Here is an 18,776-nt window from a genome sequence, read left to right as displayed (position 1 = left end):
TAGGCCGATGCCTTCAATAACCCCAACAACGACCTAATTGAATTCCTCAACAATGACTTGTTAAGGTAAAGGTTCCCCTTGCACACATGTGCTAGTTGTTCCCGACTCTAGGGGGCGGTGCTCATCTCCGTTTCAAAACCAAAGAGCAAGCGCTGTCCAAAGACGTCTCCATAGTCATGTGGACTGTATGACTAAATGGCGAAATCACACAGAACGCTGTTACCTTCCCACAAAAGATGGTCCCTATTTTTCCTACTTTTTATATGCTTTCAAACTGCTAGGTTGGCAAAAGGTGGGACGAGTAACAGGAGCTCACCCCCCCTTATAGGGCACTAGGGACTCAAACCGCCCAACTGCCGACCTTTCGATCAACAAGCTCAGTGTCTTAGCCACTGAGCCATCACGTCCCTGTAATGCCCTAATAGATCTTGATAAATATATTAAAACAGCATCAGTTTTCATTTCATTTAGATACCTCCAGGTTTCCCAAATTTTAGCAGGATGAAATCTAGACCTGTTTGCAGCTTAATTTTTTGTTTAATTCATGTCATTCCTTTTTAGCGATACAGTTCATTCAATTGTTTTATGTATTTAAATTCCTGTTCTAAGTTGCCATGGAGACCATGCACAAAGGAATAAGACATTCCAGTATTATCTATTCTCGAAAATAAGTAAATTTTTAGTCAGGTTAATTACAGGTTTTACTGATGGGGCTTCCTGGTTGCTCAGGGGGGGAGGTGTTTTGTGTGTGTTTGCATGTGTATTTATGTGTGTATGTGGTTGTAGACAACAGCAGAAGTGGGATTTCTGCAATTAGTTTAATCAATTTTAAAAGTCTGTTTTCTAGTAGGAAGGTAACTTAGGTATCTTTAGATGCATAATTTAATTCTATATTATGTTTCTTCTCAAGGCTAACGAGTGGTGTATTTTACAGGCTCGCAGAGGAAACATAAGTGATTAAATACCAGGGATCTAATTCAAAGCGTTCCCAAAGATGTCTCTTTTGAGCACATCAAGTGAGGATGAGATAATTATCCTCACACACTGTTGGTTCCTCTGCTGAGGGGATTTTTATGATTTTCTTGACATATGAATGGAAATCTAACCTTCCTGTGGCTTATTTTGTTCCTCACATTCTGGTTCAGGTTTTTTTTTAAGTCTTCAACTTCTCCTTCGTAACTTCTTTTTGTAAATCCCAAAGGTACTTTTTCCTAAAGGCAACTGGACTTTCCTGGGTTGTTGTTTTTTCCCCTTGAAAACCTTTCACTTCTCATCCAACGAGCTTCTTCAGTCCCCATCTTTCTTGGATGAGGAGCGATATGTTTTTAAGGAAAAACAAAGGAAGTACAGAATTCAGGGGTGGGACTGCTGGGGGTTCGCAGGGGTTTGGGAGAACCTTTAGCTAAGATCCTGTGCAGTTCGGAGAACCCCCAAATCCCACTCCTGGATGGCCCCGCCCATCCCTCCCCTCCCCGGAGTCCCTATGCAGCCTGTTTTAGATGCAGGTAAGTGCAACATATGCACGGAGGCTCAGGAGGGTGAAAAATGGGCCTACTGGGAATTCCAGCCTCCAGAGCCTGGAGAAGCCATTTTAACCCTCCCGGAGGATCAACAAAAGCCTCTGGGACCAGGGGACAGCAAACTCCCTCCCACCATGGCGCAGGAGGCCAATTAGACCACACCCACCATGGCCACGCCCACCCAGCAACCGGGCAGAGAATCTCATGCTAAAATTTTTGAAGCCCACCCCTGGTCCAGATGCCTTATAGACAGCGGTGGGCTACAAGCTGGAACGCTAAATTGCGCTCGCACCGCGGCTCGTAAGTTCTTGCGGGACCAGTGCAATTTTGCTGCGGCAACTGTGAATGTAGCAAAATTGCACCCGTGTTTCGGCAAGGTTTTACCTGCGGCTCCGTCCACCATGTTCTATATGATTGAGAATCTCCATGGGCATTTTTTTTTGTAAATTATACCATCTTCCTTTAAAACTAAGATCCAAACCTTTGGGTGTTCTTACAGCCATTATTATATTATTTTATATTTTATATTATATTTATTTAATATTATTTTATATTATCTTATATTATCTTATATTATTTTATATTATTTTATACTATTTTATATTATTTTATATTTTATTATTTTATTTGGATTTCTAGTTCGCCCTTCTCTAGCAGACTCAAGGTGACTTGGTATTCCTTCTACTTTCCCTGAATGTTTCTTAACATGTGCTGCATAATACTCAATGCACAACTTGTCCAATGAAGAACGTTGGCACACGCACAACCCGATCTGGAAACTCTCCCTCTGCTTTTGACCGATTTAGTAAACCTGTCACACGCATTTCACTCGTGATTAGTTTCCAGTTCCATTTCACAAACACTATTACTAATCTGCAAAATCAACTGTAACCCTTGCAACCAATTCTACATGAGACAAACATTGTTTGTCAATTAAAAACTATGATCCGCGAACACTGGCTGGCAGTCAGATGCCATGACGCCAAATCCTTCATCTCTACCCACATCGACAGCAAACAGCAATAGTTTGATTGGATCAACAAAAAATAATCATTGGCCATACTGCTAGCCACCATGGCTCAGTGGTAGTATTCAAAATGTTTTACTATCGGTTCTGTGGGCGTGGCTTGGCAGGCGTGGTTTGGTGGGTGTGGCAGGGGAAGGATACTACAAAATCCCCATTTCTTCCCGATCAGCTGGGACTCGGGAGGCAGAGAATAGATGGGGACAGGGACTTTCAGAGGTGGTATTTACTGCTTCTCCAAACTACTCAAAATTTTCACTACCGGTTCTCCAGGACTGGTCAGAACTGCTGAAGCCCATCTCTGTCATGAGTTCATTGAAGGCTGGCATTCTACAAGCAATTCCATCCATATGACTTACAACCAGCCTACAACCCTCAGAATCCAAATCAACAACACAGCCAACCAGAGACAGCACCGACCCGCAACCAACCCACACAAGCTCACCCAACCAGCACTTCCCCTCCCAATGTCCCTCACTCGATCTAATCTCCTTCTCACAAGACCATCACAAGACTCTCTGATGACCCATCTCAAGACCCCCACTTGACACACCCACACCTGAAGCCCTTATAAACAGAACATTGACACTGGCATCGCCTCAATTCCACTGAAGATGTTACCTAGCCTGGTAACAAAACAGAACGCAGCCGTGCGAGCTGTTGTGGATGCACCTAAGTACACCCACATAACACCACCACTCCACGTGCTGCACTGGCTATCAATTAGTCTCTGGTCACAATTCAAGGTGTTGAGAAACATAGAAGATTGACGGCAGAAAAATGCCTCATGGTCGATCTAGTCTGCCCTTATACTATTTCTTGTATTTTATCTTAGGATGGATATGTTTGTCCCAAACTTGTTTAAATTCAGTTATTATGGATTTACCGACCACGTCTGCTGGAAGTTTGTTCCAAGGATCTACTACTCTTTCAGTAAAATAATATTTTCTCACGTTACTTGCAATCTTTCCCCCAACTAACCTCAGATTGTGCCCTCTTGTTCTTGTGTTCACTTTCCTATTGAAAACATCTCTCCTGAAGCTTATTTAACCCTTTAACATATTTAAATGTTTCGATCATGCCCCCCTTTCCCTTCTGTCCTCCAGACTATACAGATTGAGTTCATGAAGTCTTTCCTGATAAGTTTTATGCTTAAGAGCTTCCACCATTTTTATAGCCCATCTTTGGACCCGTTCAATTTTGTCAATATCTTTTTGTACATGAGGTCTCCAGAACTGAACACAGTATTCCAAATGTGGTCTCACCAGCGCTCTATACAGCGGGATCACAATCTCCCTGTTGGTTATCACCTATAAAGCCCAACATGACTTAGGACCAGACTGTCTACAGCAGTGTTTTTCAACCAGTGTGCCGCGGCACATTAGTGTGCCATGAGACATGGTCACGTGTGCCGTGGGGAAATTAAACATGGGTCCCCAAACTACCATTCCTGCTAGGATATCCCTTTTGGGTTCATCGAAACAGGCCCAGGTTTCACACTAACTGAGTATAAATACATTTAGAAATTATATTATTAACTATATGTATAATATGTACTGTGTTAGAGTGTCATTTTGTGTCATTTTGGTTGGTGGGGTGCCCCAGGATTTTGTAAATGTAAAAAATGTGCTGCAGCTCAAAAAAGTTGAAAATCACTGGTCTACAGGACCGTCTCCTGCCGCACAACTCCCAGAGACCGATTAGATCCCACAGGGTTGGCCTTCTCTGGGTCCCGTCGACTAAATAGTGCCAGTTGATGGGCTCACAGGGGAGGGCCTTCTCTGTGGCGACACCAGCTCTTTGGAACCAACTATTCCCCCACCCCGATGTCCATACTGCTTCCACCTTACTGGCCTTCTGAAGACCTGTCTCTGCTAGCAGGACTGAGGGCTGTGAGTGTCACCACCTTAGTTCCAGCCAAATCACGTTTCGATTGCTATACGTGAGGGAATGATTATATTGATTAGTCTAGGGGTTTTATTGTTTTAATAATTGAAATACGATTTAGTTTTAAGGTTTTTATTGCTATTAATATTTGACTTTAACTTGTTATTGTATTGTTTTGTTGTTGTAAGCCGCCTGAGTGATTGGACGGTATATAAATTAATCAATCAATCAAACTAACCAACAAAGAAACAAATAAATCTGGAAAGCAACCCACAAGCTTGGAGAACGAACCTTCACCCTCATATTATTTCTATGCCCAGCCTGTTCCTCTCCTTCTGTACTATTGCAACTGATGTCTTTCTCCTAAGTGACGAAATTTGCATTCATCTCTGCCAAATTTCAAGCTGTTACTTTCAGCCCACATCTCAAATCATCCATCTGAATTTTATGTCTCTCTCTTCTAAGGTAGTAGTACTACTGTAGTAGCAATCCCACCCAGTGGGATGTCATCTGGAAAAATCTGATAATCCTTCCCTCAACTTCTTCATTCAAAGTCATCTGAGGAAATGCTGAAATGATTGGAAATTGGGGGCAAAGGCTGAAGCCTTCCTTTAGGACTCTACTCTCACTACAGATAGTCCTCCACTCATGACCATTTATGTTGCTAATGTGAGACACTGGTTAAGTGAGTTTTTATTATCTTACTAGCCACAGTTGTTAAGTTAGTAACACGGTTGTCAAGCAGATCTGGCTTCCCAATTGACTTTGCTTGTCAGAAGGTTCCAATAGGTGATCACATGACTTTAGATCACTGCGATTGCAGTGTCATGTGATCACCTATTGAAACCTTCTGACAATCATCATAAATATGAGCCAGCTGCCAAGCCCCTGAAATCTGACCACATGACCACCAGATTGCTGCAAGGGTCTAAGTCTGAAAAATGGTCACAGGTCACTTTTTTCAATGCTGTTGTAACCTTGAACGGTCACTAAATGAACTTTTGTAAGTTGAGGACTACCTGCAATTCACCCCAAATAACATTTTTTCCAAAGGAACAGCTAAACACCGAAGAAACAAAGAAGTGATGAATATTTGCGCTGAAATGGCACTACCAATGTTAACACTATTGTTTCAAAACCAATTGGGGCCAAAAGTTTAGATCTGCTTCTAAACAAAGGAAGACAGGAAAATGGAAGAAAGGGGGGAAACTAATGATTGGCTGATGACTGATGGATGGATGGATGGATTGATTGATTGATTGACAGAAAGATCAGAAGGACTGTTTATCGTGAGCTTTTACCTTATCGTTAAGTATTGTATCTTATGACTTAGGATGAATGTATTTTTAAGATGATTAGGATCATGATTTATCCAGTATTGTTTATATGTACTGGAGACAAATTCCTTGTGTGTCCCATCACACTTGGTCAATAAAGTATTCTATTCTATTCTATAATTCTATACTTCTTTCTATTCTATTCTAGCCTATTTCATACTTCTATTTTCTATTCTATTCTATTTTAATCTACTCTATTCTGCTCTATTCCTATTCTATTCATTTTCTATTCTATAATTCTATACTTCTTTCTATTCTATTCTAGCCTATTTCATACTTCTATTTTCTATTCTATTCTATTTTAATCTACTCTATTCTGCTCTATTCCTATTCTATTCATTTTCTATTCTATAATTCTATACTTCTTTCTATTCTAACCTATTCTATACTTCTATTTTCTATTCTATTCTTATAAGTCTATTGTATACCTCTGTTCTCTATTGTATCCTATCCTATTCATTAGACCTGAAAGACGGTGGCATAACAGGTCTGGGGACATTATGGCCCAATCATACGTCCACACTCCCTAAGCCCTAGTTCCCCACCTCTGGTTTAGTGCATGCAGAAGCCACCATACTGTGCAAAACAGCCTGTCTTTAAACGCTTTCCTAGCTTCAAGCTCTACCTGAGCAGCATCCGTTGGGGTTGTAGTTGGAGGCTGGGGCACTGTGGTAACATCAGGTTCCCGCGAAGTGCTGAGCTGGGTTGTATCTCTCACCGTCGTCTGACTGGTTGTCCCCAGGGGAGAAACTGGGATTTCCGTTCTGGCTACAGTAGCCGTCGTTGGGGTTTCGAGCAACATCGACTGCGTTACGGCAACAATTGTGATCACAGGCAGCAGGTCCCTCAGGACAGTCGTCGGTCTAGAGGTAACCATTGTAGTGGAGGCTGTTGTAGCCATGCTAGTAGCAGTTGTAGTCGTAGTCGTTGCGACATCTCGGGCTGCAGGGGTTGTCGTAACATCTACTGCTTTCCAGATGGTCGCTGGTGGTGTTTCTGAAATCCTGGGAATGTACAGACCGCTGGTAGCTGAATCAGAAATAACTTCCTCGGTAGGGAGCAATGCCATAGGGGTGGCAACTGGTTGCACGGACGTGACAGGCAACACAGCGGAGGTGGTAGCAAGAATGATGGGTGAATCCGTGGTGAGCCGCACAACCGTCTTGGATCCGGGGTCCTGTTTGAAATCTGCAAGAGAGAACAGGACGTTCATTTAGAACAGTGGTTCACAAACTTTCTAATGCCACGGCCCCTTAATACAGTTTCTCATGTTGTGGTGATCTCCAACCATAAGTCTAGTACCAATTCTCCCTACAGAGCTTTAAGCTGATTGGCAGGAAGGTCAGAGGGACAACCCCACTGTAAAAGCCTGATTGGTCGAATTATAAAAATATGACCAATCAGGCGTTTACAGTAGCGGTGTCCCTTCCTGCCAATCAGCTTAAAGCTCTGTTGGGAGTATTGGCACTAGACTTATGGTTGGGGGTCACCACAACATGAGGAACTGTATTAAGGGGTCGCAACAGTCACTCATGCCCTCATCACCTCAAGGCTCGACTACTGTAATGCTCTCTACATGGGGCTACCTTTGAAAAGTGTTCAGAAACTTCAGATCGTGCAGAATGCAGCTGCGAGAGCTATCATGGGCTTTCCTAAATATGCCCATGTTACACCAACACTCCGCAGTCTGCATTGGTTGCCGATCAGTTTCCGGTCACAATTCAAAGTGTTGGTTATGACCTATAAAGTCCTTCATGGCACCAGACCAGAATATCTCCGGGACCGCCTTCTGCCACACGAATCCCAGCGACCGGTTAGGTCTCACAGAGTGGGCCTTCTCCGGGTCCCATCAACTAAACAATGTCGTTTGGCGGGACCCAGGGGAAGAGCCTTCTCTGTGGTGGCCCCGACCCTTTGGAACCAACTCCCCCCAGATATCAGAGTTGCCTCCACTCTCCTTGCCTTTCGTAAGCTCTTTAAAACTCACCTCTGTTGTCAGGCATAGGGGAATTGAGACTTTCCCTTCCCCCTAGGCTTATAAAATTTATGCATGGTATGTCAGTATGTATGATTAGTTTGTTAAATTGGGGTTTTTTTAAATTAACTTAAATATTAGATTTGTTTACATTGTATTATTATTGCTGTTAGCCGTCCCGAGTCTACGGAGAGGGGCGGCATACAAATCTGATTAATAAATAAATAAATAAACATTAGAAAGGTTGAGAACCACTGGCTCAGGATGAGGGGTGAAGGGAGTTACAGCTTAGAGGAATGTGGAAGTGTGCCAGTTTCTGGTTAGATGTGCTAGAAACATCACCCTCCCAATCTGCATGAGATTTGCGCTTCATTCCTATCTGACGGCATCCAGGCTCAACTATTTGTTTTGCTTCCACTGAAAAAGCTCCATCTCTTCGAAATAATTAAAGTCAATGAATGAATCAAAACAACGCACTGCGAACTGAATGAAAATTAAACTATGGATATTAGCTGGCAAATCAGAGCATGGCAACTGCTCCAAGTTGGTCGTTAAAGGGCGTTCCTGCTATTTTAGTCAGAATTAAAAACCTCCTTTGATTTATTTTTCTCCCCCGTGTTTTTTTTTTACAACCGGGGCTGAACAATAGCACTGCGATTATCTCCATGCTTCCTCAGAAGTCATTCTTTTCAATTCTGTGGAATTTACTCCTTGTTTAATCTTTAAGACATTTATACTCTTGCAACATTCTTTCCCCCGCCCCCCACCCCTCCACTTTAAAAAAATGCAAATGTCCACGAATCCTTAAAGGCATTCTTCAACGTTCTTTTATTCGGTTGAATTCAGTCTGCAGGAACAGCATGGAGGGTGAGAATTGCAAAGGACTTTGGTGGGTGATAGGAACCCCACTCCACAATATTTGGAGTCACCGTGGTGGGATTCCAATTTTATTACCACCGGTTCTGTGGCATGGCTTGGTGAGCATAGCTTGGTGGGCGTGGCATGGTGGGCGTGGCAGGGGAAAGATACTGCAGAATCCCCATTTCCTTCCAATCAGCTGGGACTCGGGAGGCAGAGAATAGATGGGGGTGGGACCAATCAGAGGTAGTATTTACCAGTTTTCCAAACTACTCAAAATTTCCACTACCGGTCCTACAGAACTGGTCAGAACCTGCTGAAACCCATCTCTGATTTGGACCCAAAGAATGCAAAGATTATTATTATTATTATTTATTAATTTGTATGCCGCCCCTCTCCGTAGACTCGGGGCGGCTCACAACAGTGATAAAAACAATATATATAATGACAAATCTAATAATTAGAATCTAAAATAACAATAGTACATTTAAAAAATCTAAAAAGCAAGGAACCCCAATATAAAAAACATACATACAATCATATCATGCACGAAAACTACATAGGCAGGGGGAGATGTCTCAGTCCCCCCACGCTTGACGACAGAGGTGGGTTTTAAGGAGTTTACGAAAGGCAAGGAGGGTGGGGGCAGTTCTAATCCCTGGAGGGAGCTGATTCCAGAGGGTCGGAGCCACCACAGAGAAGGCTCTTCCCTTGGGTCTCGCCAGACAACATTGTTTAGTCGACAGGACCCGGATAAGACCAACTCTGTGTGACCTAACCGGCCGCTGGGATTCGTGCAGTAGAAGGCGGTCTCGGAGATATCCTGGTCCGGTGCCATAAAGGACTTTATAGGTAATGACCAACACTTTGAATTGTGACCGGAAACTGATCGACAACCAATGCAGACTGCGGATCCAACATCAACATGTATCAGATTCAACATCAACATATTCTCAGGTCTTCAGCTCATCATTGTGGCGGGATTCAAGCAGTAAAAGAGGTCAGTTATGCTTCAAAGGTCTGCTCCTTCTCTGGTCTATCAAAGAAGGACAGTTGGCCCTATCTCAGTATGCTTTGGGGAGCACCAAAGTTGGGGAAGGGTCTTTTAGTTTAGTTTTTAGTTTTATTAGATTTGTATGCCGCCCCTCTCCAAAGACTCGGGGAGGCTCACAACAACAGCAATACAATATACAAAGTACAAATCCAATATAAGTTAAAAACAATTTAAAACCCAAAAATATTAAAAAACGATCATTACTGCACAATCATACCATTCTCATATATTACAGTCAGAAAAAAGGTGGTGCTGGGGGGACAAGATAGTTATTCCCCCCATGCCTGGCGACATAGAGAGGTCTTCAACATCTTGCGGAAGGCGGGAAGAGTAGGGGCAATTCGAATCTCTGGGGGGAGTTGATTCCAGAGGGCCGGGGCCGCCACAGAAAAGGCTCTTCCCCTGGGTCCCGCCAAACGGCATTGTTTAGTCAACGGGACCCAGAAAATGCTAACTCTGTGGGACCTAATTGGCCGTTGGGATTCGTGCGGCAGAAGGCGGTGCCAGAGGTATTCTGGTCCGATGCCATGTAGGGCTTTATAGGTCATTACCAGCACTTTGAATTGTGACCGGAAACTGATCGGTAACCAGTGCAGGCCGCGGAGTGTTGGTGAAACATGGGCAGATCTTGGAAGCCCCACAATAGCTCTCGCAGCCGCATTATGCATGATCTGAAGTTTCCGAACACTTTTCAAAGGAAGCCCCATGTAGAGAGCGTTGCAGTAGTTGAACCTCGAGGTGACGAGGGAGTGAGTGACTGTGAGCAGTGACTCCCAGTCCAAATAGGGCCGCAACTTTCCACATGGTTGCTTCTTTATACATATTATTGCATCAAAATTCACACACAAATTTGTCAAAACTAGCTTCCTCTGGTGTCTCCATTCTAAAAACGCTTAGCATTTCTTGAAAAAAAATTCCAGTGAAGCAACGGGGGCAACCAAAGTCTGTTGATAATTGTGAGGGAACACATCAGTATCAAGTGGCTGCCTAGTACAGGCCACATTGTGTACCAGTAGCAAAAACAGAGCTGCGCGTTCATCTCCGCATCTCTGGTATGCGCATGTGCACATCCCTGCAAAATTTTGCTTCTGTGCATGCGCAGGAAGCAAGATCTCATGAGGGAAAGCATGCGCTCCTTTGGTTTCAGCAATTGGTTGCTTCTGTGCATACAGGGAAGCAAAAAAAAAAATCACTGAAATCTTGGGTGCGTGTGCATCCTCTTGCAAGATTTTGCTTCCTGGACATGCGCAGAAGCAAAATCTCACTGGGATGTGCGCACATGCACCCTGGTGACCCAAAGCTGCATGTGAATTGCAGCGTTAGTTGTGGTAAGTAGGAACCCCTGCCTGGAACACATAGTTCCCTGGGATATGTGCAGGGGTGGGCAGCAGGCAGGACGGGGTAGAACGCAGTTCCACCGGTGGAAATGAAGATGAGTGCGCAGCTCCAGCTGATCGGCAGCTGTCACTTCCTGGATTACTGGTCTCAGCTCAGCTCTCCTTTTTTCCCCTGCTGCTGTTGCTGTTGTATCTGCGCTCCTTGTTTTTTCCCTCTTTCCTCCTTCCTGGCCTCGGATGAGCTTCCCTCTCTCCTGCCTGGCTCCTCTCCAGCCTCACGTGGCCACCTCCTGCCTGAGATGCAAGCAGAAGGCATGGGTAGAAGGCATGGGTAGGAGAGTGCGGGAAACGCGAAGCAAATTGTCACCCCAACGAGCGACACTGGTAAGGTTGTGTTGTGGTTAGCTCTGGCCCAGCTCCTGCCCAAAGGAATGTGGAGGTAGATGTGGGGGAAACATCCACATGCTGCAGGCCTGTTTTGCTCCCGATGGAATCTGCCGATGAAGCCTCCTCTGACCAAGGAAGCGTGAGTGACAGGGAAGAAGGGAGTTTGGCAGACAGCCCAGGAGGAGATCAATCATCTGTATCATCCCTGGATTCTGAATAAGAATTAATGACACATCCATGCATGCATAGAGTGATGCATAGGAGACAACAACTGAAGGATTATTACAAGAGAAAATGTGATTGGGTAGGGCTGATGTAATTAGTGCTATAGATAAAAGTGCAGCTTGGTGTTTTAGCCTCATGGCAGTTTATCTGATTCATTGTTTCATCAAGATCGTGGTTTTTGTGCTGTTGAAGATTGTGTGGGGACTTTCTGGACTTTAGAATTGGACTCAATTTCTCTGTTATTGGGTGAGCAATTGGATTGCATTTAACCTGTGCATTATGTGTACCAGAAAATCCCTTTGACATTTAAAAAGGGAGCTGTTTCTGTTTTTCTATTTATAAAAAAAATTGGGTTTTCCTTTTATCGTGTGGTGTGTGTCTTCCTGGACTAATTACCCTGTAATTACAGGCAGTTGAAACACGCCGGCAGAACAGGTTTTACGTCGAGGACTTAACAGTTCACTTGCACGATGATGATCGTTCAAGCCAGTCCCACCCGATCACATGGCCGTCAAGCCACTCCTGGCCCAGTCACATGACCATTAAGCCACACCCACAAAATAAGTCACACCCACAGTGTGGCAGTAAATATTTTGGCTGCCCATTACTGAATATATGTGTGTGAGAGAGAAGGAGGGGAAGGGAACAAGGAAGGGAGGGGGAGAGTGAGAAAGAGAGGGAGAAGAAGGGAGGGTGGAGAGAAAAAGGTGATGGAGGGAGGGGGAGAGAGAGAGGAAGAAAGGGGGAAGGAGGGAGAGAAGGGGAGAGAGGGGGGGGATCTGTCCATCATTCTACTGAGCTCTGAAAGAATGAGCACACCGTGAGAGATAAGGCACTGGACAGGTTTGCAGTCTGCATTAAACCATGGTATGAACTACTGTAGCTTTGCCCATTGCACAAACCATAATCAGTTAGCTGACTTCACGTCACATTCAAAAGAAAAATCACAGAAATTCTTTACATTTTTAGTTCCATACTCACATCCCGATCCAGATCCCGAATAGAAGTCCTCCATTTCCTCTAGTTCTTCATCTTCAAAGGAATCATCGTCCCCCGAGCCCTCCATGTCAATCGGCCGTTCGAAATTTTCATTCCGCCACTGTTGAGCCTAGAAGATCAAAAGGCCCGACAAATAAATGCATTATCCCCACGGTTCCAATAACAAAAACATTCTATAGAGCAGCCCAAATTGTTTGAAGTAATGATGGGCTCCTAGGGGTATGGTCAGCTACACAGAACCAGTAGAAAAAATTTGGTCAGGTACACAGAACCGATAGATATATTTTGAGTTTTTTTTATTTTTCCCCCCTTCTGGGCTCTGGGTATGTTTTTCCTAACACAGTAAACAAGGTTGAATGTGTATAATTTTAGAAGAGCTGTGCATGAGTGTGTACCTACACATACAGTTTATATGATAGATAATGTATATTTTTTTGTGCCTGTGTGTAATATGGATGTACACATAAGGGCATATATACATAGAATTAAATAGTATATGTTGTATGTTCGTTAATAGTAAACAGATAGGGAAATTGTATCTCTTTGAGGCGAGGAGAGGCCAGGCACCCTAACCCTAACCCCAACCCTTGATGTGAGTGACGTCAAGTTGGCCACCTTTAAGCCAGTCACATGACCTTTAAGCCACACACCCCAGTCACATGATTGTCAAGTCACTCCCACCTGGTCACATGGGTGGCAAGCCACACCCACAAAATGAGCCATGCCCATAGTATGGTAGTAAAAAAATTTGCAGCCCTTCACTGGTTGGAAGCCTACAAGAAAAGCCACCATGGGCCTCATGGGCTACAGACCCCTTGTCCAGGATTGTATTACTTTTTTCTCCCAGGAACCAAAGATCCTTTCTCTTGCCTTCCTCTCTACTTACTAGACTGCAAACCTCATAAATCCTAGGGAGTACAATTTTCTTTGGCAACGAAGGATAATTACCTTCAGTGCAAAATTTCATAAAACCAATGAATACAAGCAACTTGTAAAAAGTCCACTCGTCTCGGTATCATCTACTGTATTATATATTTTTCCACAAAGAAAAAGGGATTAAAAATAAATAGAATTCGTAGTTGTTCTTTCAAGGTTCATTCACACTTATGCAAGAAAAACCAAAAGTACACAAACAGATTGAGTGAAACCAGGCTTAATAGCAGTAATGTGAGAGGGATCTTAGAGTCTTAGTGGACAACCATTTAAATATGAGCCAACAAAGAAGCCAATGCAATCCTAAATTGCATTAGCAGAGGGATACAATCAAGATCAAGGAATACCACTCTATAAAGCCTTAGTAAGACCACACCTAGAATACTGCATCCAGTTTTGTCACCACACTATAAAAAAAAAGGATATTGAGACTCTAGAAAGAGTGCAGAGAAGAGCAACCAAGATGATTAGGGAACTGGAGGCTAAAATATACAGTGAGGACGGTTGCAGGAACTGGGCATGGCTAGTCCAGGGAAGAGGACCAGGGGAGACATGATAGCAGTGTTCCAATACTTGAGGGACTGCCAGAGAGAGGAGGGGGTCAAGCTACTTTCCAAAGCACCTGAAGGCTAGACAAGGAATAATGAATGGAAACTGAATAAGGAGAGATCCATTTTGGAAATAAGGAGACATTTTCTGACAGTGAGAGCAATCAACCAATGGTCCAGTTTATCTTCAAAAGTTGTGGGAGCTTCATCACTGGAAGCTTTCAAGAAGAGTCTAAACTGCTATCTGTCAGAAATGGTTTAAGGCAGCGGTCTCCAAACTACGGCCATTTATACGGCCCGTGGGTGAGTGACACAACACAGTGTTCCATCTAATTTTCCATGAATAAAATGCGGTATTTTGTTAATAACTAATATCAATCATCAAAAAAGTTGCAAAAGTTTTTTTTTCTAATTTTGTCATCCAGTTACATTCATTTCTTTTAATTAAATTCCCTCCTTAATGTTCCTTCAAAAAGTACAACACCAATTATATTTCTAACTTATTAACCATTATGCCAAAGTGCTTCCTTCTTTCTTTGTACATTTTTCTATAAGCCAAGAAAACCTACAATCAGATGTTAACAAAAGAAAATTAAAAACAAAACATAAACATATATGAATTTCAGACTTCTTCCCCCCTCTAAATAGTACGTTCCCATTTTGTTTTTTACTTTAAAATAAAATATGTGCAGTGTGCATAGGGATTTGTTCATAGTTTTTTTTTAATAGTCCGGCCCTCCAACAGTCCGAGGGACAGTGAACTGGGCCCCTCTGTAAAAAGTTTGGGGACCCCTGGTTTAAGGACTGCTTAGGCTGGGGGGAAGGACTAGATCAGGGGTCCCCAACCACCGGGCCGCGGACCAGTACCGGGCCGCGGGGCATGTTGCACCGGTCCGTGGAGTCAGCAGCTGCCGGCCCTCATGCCGCCACCCCCTCCCTCCAGCGCTTCGCCTCCCGCCGGGCAAGAGGCCTTGGGAGGCAGGTTCTGCCGGCCACAGGACGATGGATGGGACAGAGGGGCGGGAAGGACCGAGAGGCTCAAGCCTCTTTTGGCTTCTGCCGCGGGGCGCTTTTGCGTTTTTGGCTGGGGGGAGGCAGGAGGGCCAGCCTGACCCCCTCTCTCCAGCGCTTAGCTCCCGCTGGGCAAGAGGGCTTGGGAGGCAGGTTCTGCCGGCCACAGGACGATGGCGGGAAAGAGGGGCGGGGAGGACCAGCACCCCCATGCTTAATCCCGCCCCCAACCACACCCCTTTCCGCCCCCACTGGGCCATAGAAAAATTGTCTTGCTGAAACTGGTCCCTGGTGGAAAAAACATTGGGGACCACTGGACTAGATGACCAACAAGGTCCCTTCCAACTCTGTTAATCTGTATGTGAATCTGATAAGATGTGATGGCTATTTTTCTGTTGTTAGAACTCTGCAATTTTTTTTAAAAAAAGCTAATTAAAAAGTGGAAAGCATGTTATAATTAACTTAGCTGGTTTAATGGTGCAGAGCTATTTATTAAGTATTCGTCAACATTGGCGACTATAAAAATGTGTCCTGCTTCAGTTTCCAAAAAATCCCCAGCCAGCAATTCTGGGAGTTATAGACCACACACTTTTAAATCGCCCAGGTTGAGAGACACTGATTTATAAACCACTTTGTTGGAGTTTCAAGCTTTGTCCTTACAAAGCACCACATTTTTGTCACTCTCCCCCTTATCCAATGCCACCTATTTTAGTGTCAGTAGCAGGTTGGTTGGTTGGTTGGTTTCTTGGAAGCCAATCCAAGGATCACGGGGGGAAAAACAGCAACTTATGTGCATTTAAAAACGAAGCGATGCAATTCTTTGCTGGGAAAGTTCGACAGCAGCAGAAATGCTACAAGCAATTTTTGCAACCTTAGCAGGGGGGGGGGGGGACTCTGGAATCTGCAGTATGGAAGCCAGCCCTTAACGGAAATCAAATGAATTTTGCAAGCATCTCCAGCTGAAAGTGGTTGCATCAATAACTGCCTTGCATAAACCCATATGCTGTCATAGTTAAGGTGGTTATTGGAACTGGGATGACCTTCTTCTCCATTTACCATTAGTCACAAAAGCTCACTAGATCAGGGGTCCCCAAATCCCCTGGGCGGAACCAGTGGTAGGATTCAAATTTTTTATTACCGGTTCTGTGGGCGTGGCTTGGCGGGTGTGGTGTTGCGTGGCGTGGCTTGGTGGGCGTGGCTTGGTGGGCTTTGGCAGAGGAAGGATACTGCAAAATCTCCATTTCCTTCCGATCAGCTGGGCATTGGGAGGCAGAGAATAGATGGGGACAGGGACAGTGAGAGGTGGTATTTACCAATTCTCTGAACTACTCAAAATTTTGTCGAATATTTTTTATGCTCTTTGGGGCAGGCTCTGTTTGTTACAGCTCTGCTAAAAAAAAAATTAAGCTAATAAAAAAGTGGAAAGCCTGTTATAATTAACTTAGCTGATTTAATGGTGCAGAGCTATTTATTAAGTATTCGTCAACATTGGTGACTATAAAAATGAGTCACAAATATTTGGAGACCGTTGCGTTGTTGAAGGTACCATGGGACATATGGAAAAGTTAGGCATAAGTGATGCAAACTGCAAAAAGGGAGAAGAAAATGTAAGCTCGAAGAAGGGTTGAAACCTCACAGGCAGGAAATTCATTCCTAAACTGACAAAATGTAGGGAGTCACCCACCATCTTTTGCCTGCTGATGTATTGAATTGTTGGTATCTCGCATTTCAAACCTGGGACTCATTTACCAGCAAATGTACCTGTAATTATACTAAGCCACAACAGCCAACGAACCATGGAATTGGGTCTCTGACTTTATCCCTATTTGAACCGAAACAGCATTGGGATTTTGCCACTAAATGATTCAAAGGGAAGATGAAAAGTCCACCAGTGCCAAGAAGTCGGTCCAATGTCCGCTCCTCCTTCTAACAATCTCACCTGGCCATCAACCAGGAAAACTGGTTAGGCTGGCAGATACTGCAGCCCCGTCACACTGAAATATTTATGGTTTGCAGGCTTGTGAACAGGAAGATGCCGAGGTTGCACTGTTCAAAGCAAAGGAAAGAAAAGGAGACCAGAGAAGATTTGCTCTTATAGATTCTCCAGGGCGTTGTTTTAAAATCTTGGCAACCTTAAGAGGCGTGGGCTTCAACTCAGCATGCTGGCTGGGGAATTCTGGGAATTGAAGTCCACACATCATAAAGTTACCAAAGTTTTAACCAGACTGCTCTAAAGCCTATGACAGTGATGGCAAACCTTTTTTCCCTCGGGTGCTGAAAGAGCATGTGTGTGCTATCATGATGTACAAGTGCCCACACCCATAATTCAATGCCTGGGGAGGGTGAAAAAAGCTTCTCCTGCCCCCTAGAGGCCAGAGGATGGAAATGGCCTATTTCCTCATTTCTGGTGGCCCCAGTAGGCTTTTGCCCTCCCCAGGCTCCAAAGGCTTCCCTGGAGACGGGAGAGGATAAAAATGACCCCCCCCCAGACCCCACCCCACCCCAAGGCTCTCTGGAAGCTAAAAACACCCTCCTAGAGCTTTGTGTGAGCCAAAATTCAGCTGGCTGGCAGATAAATGCATGTTCGAGGTGATCTAGGGCAACAGCTCACATGCCAGCAGATATGGCTTCGCGTGCCACCTGTTGCACCTGTGCCATCAGTGGCCTATGAGAAACCCCTGCATATTTAAAACAAGTCTTCTGAAATACCCTGCAAAAGATTATAAATTCACCCAGCATGTTCTTCCTGTTTATTTATTGGAGCAATACATGTTTTTTTCCCCATAAAAAAAGCTTCACCAACAGGCATACTAAGAAGCCATCCTTCCTATGAAATTGTGTGTTTAGTCTTTAGATAATAAATAATCATGCAGTGAGACATTACACAAGTCTGTGTCTTTTCCCTTTCCTGCTGAATTCTGACATCACTTTGTATTGATAATGCAGGTTCCTGGCAAGAGTTTTCGAAGGTTTCAGGCTGAATTTTATTATTATTATTATTATTATTATTATTATTATTATTATTATTATTATTATTTATTGGATTTGTATGCCGCCCCTCTCCGTAGACTTTTGGGGATTTCTTGTTAGAGACGCCAAACCCTGTGTGCATACACAAATTTCCGTCCTTGTTTCTCAGAGCCAAGGTGAACAATTGTCTAAAAGTCATTTCTCAAAACTATTGTGGAAAAATGTCTGCTTTGTGCCCACAATTTTTATTAGGGCGATTTTCAGCAATAAGGCAGGAATCACGAGCAAAACCTAGAATGAGTTTGAGTGTTGGCGAAACACATCTAACCATCTATCATAGTGAGGGCTAAATATTTCTGGACCGAGTGCCCAAAACGTGCTCGAACCTGCAAAATGCAATGCGTGCATGGCCCTTGCACATGCACGAATATGTGTGAGCAACCCCACATTCCCTGCGCATGTGTGCGCAGCCTCCCTGCTTGCCCCCAGCTCCCCCCATGCACAGCAGAGACCCAACAACCAGTTGGCTCACAGAAGGTTTGTACGCATGCACAGTGGAACTAAACTGGGGCAACAACTTGCATGCCCACAAAGAAGGCACTGTGTGCCACAGGTGGCACCCATGCCATAGATTCGCCATCATGGATCTATCAAAAACATCCACCAACACTGTCATTGGTGGCTGGTTTTCCACTGGGTGGTAGCCGCTTG

General features: G+C 44.1%; 1 protein-coding gene across 2 annotated transcripts in view; it reads right to left on the bottom strand.

The window, feature by feature from the left end:
* The window catches only part of SDC3 (syndecan 3), a 124,704-nt gene that overhangs the window by 8,733 nt on the left and 97,195 nt on the right, over window positions 1-18,776 (bottom strand). Inside the window, exons 1-3 of one of the 2 annotated variants that reach the window (XM_070763943.1) lie at window positions 17,035-17,086; window positions 12,586-12,712; window positions 6,394-6,956 (exon numbers count right to left, since the gene is read on the bottom strand). In XM_070763943.1, coding sequence (XP_070620044.1) covers window positions 6,394-6,956; window positions 12,586-12,670 — 648 coding nt within the window. In that variant the 5' untranslated portion in view covers window positions 12,671-12,712; window positions 17,035-17,086. Of the gene's footprint in view, window positions 1-6,393; window positions 6,957-12,585; window positions 12,713-17,034; window positions 17,087-18,776 lie in introns of those variants that run through there. The other variant, XM_070763944.1, reaches the window with a different exon arrangement.

Source organism: Erythrolamprus reginae, chromosome 11 (assembly GCF_031021105.1).
Source record: "Erythrolamprus reginae isolate rEryReg1 chromosome 11, rEryReg1.hap1, whole genome shotgun sequence".
Taxonomy (NCBI): domain Eukaryota; kingdom Metazoa; phylum Chordata; class Lepidosauria; order Squamata; family Dipsadidae; genus Erythrolamprus; species Erythrolamprus reginae.
This window is presented reverse-complemented; position numbering and strand designations above follow the sequence as displayed.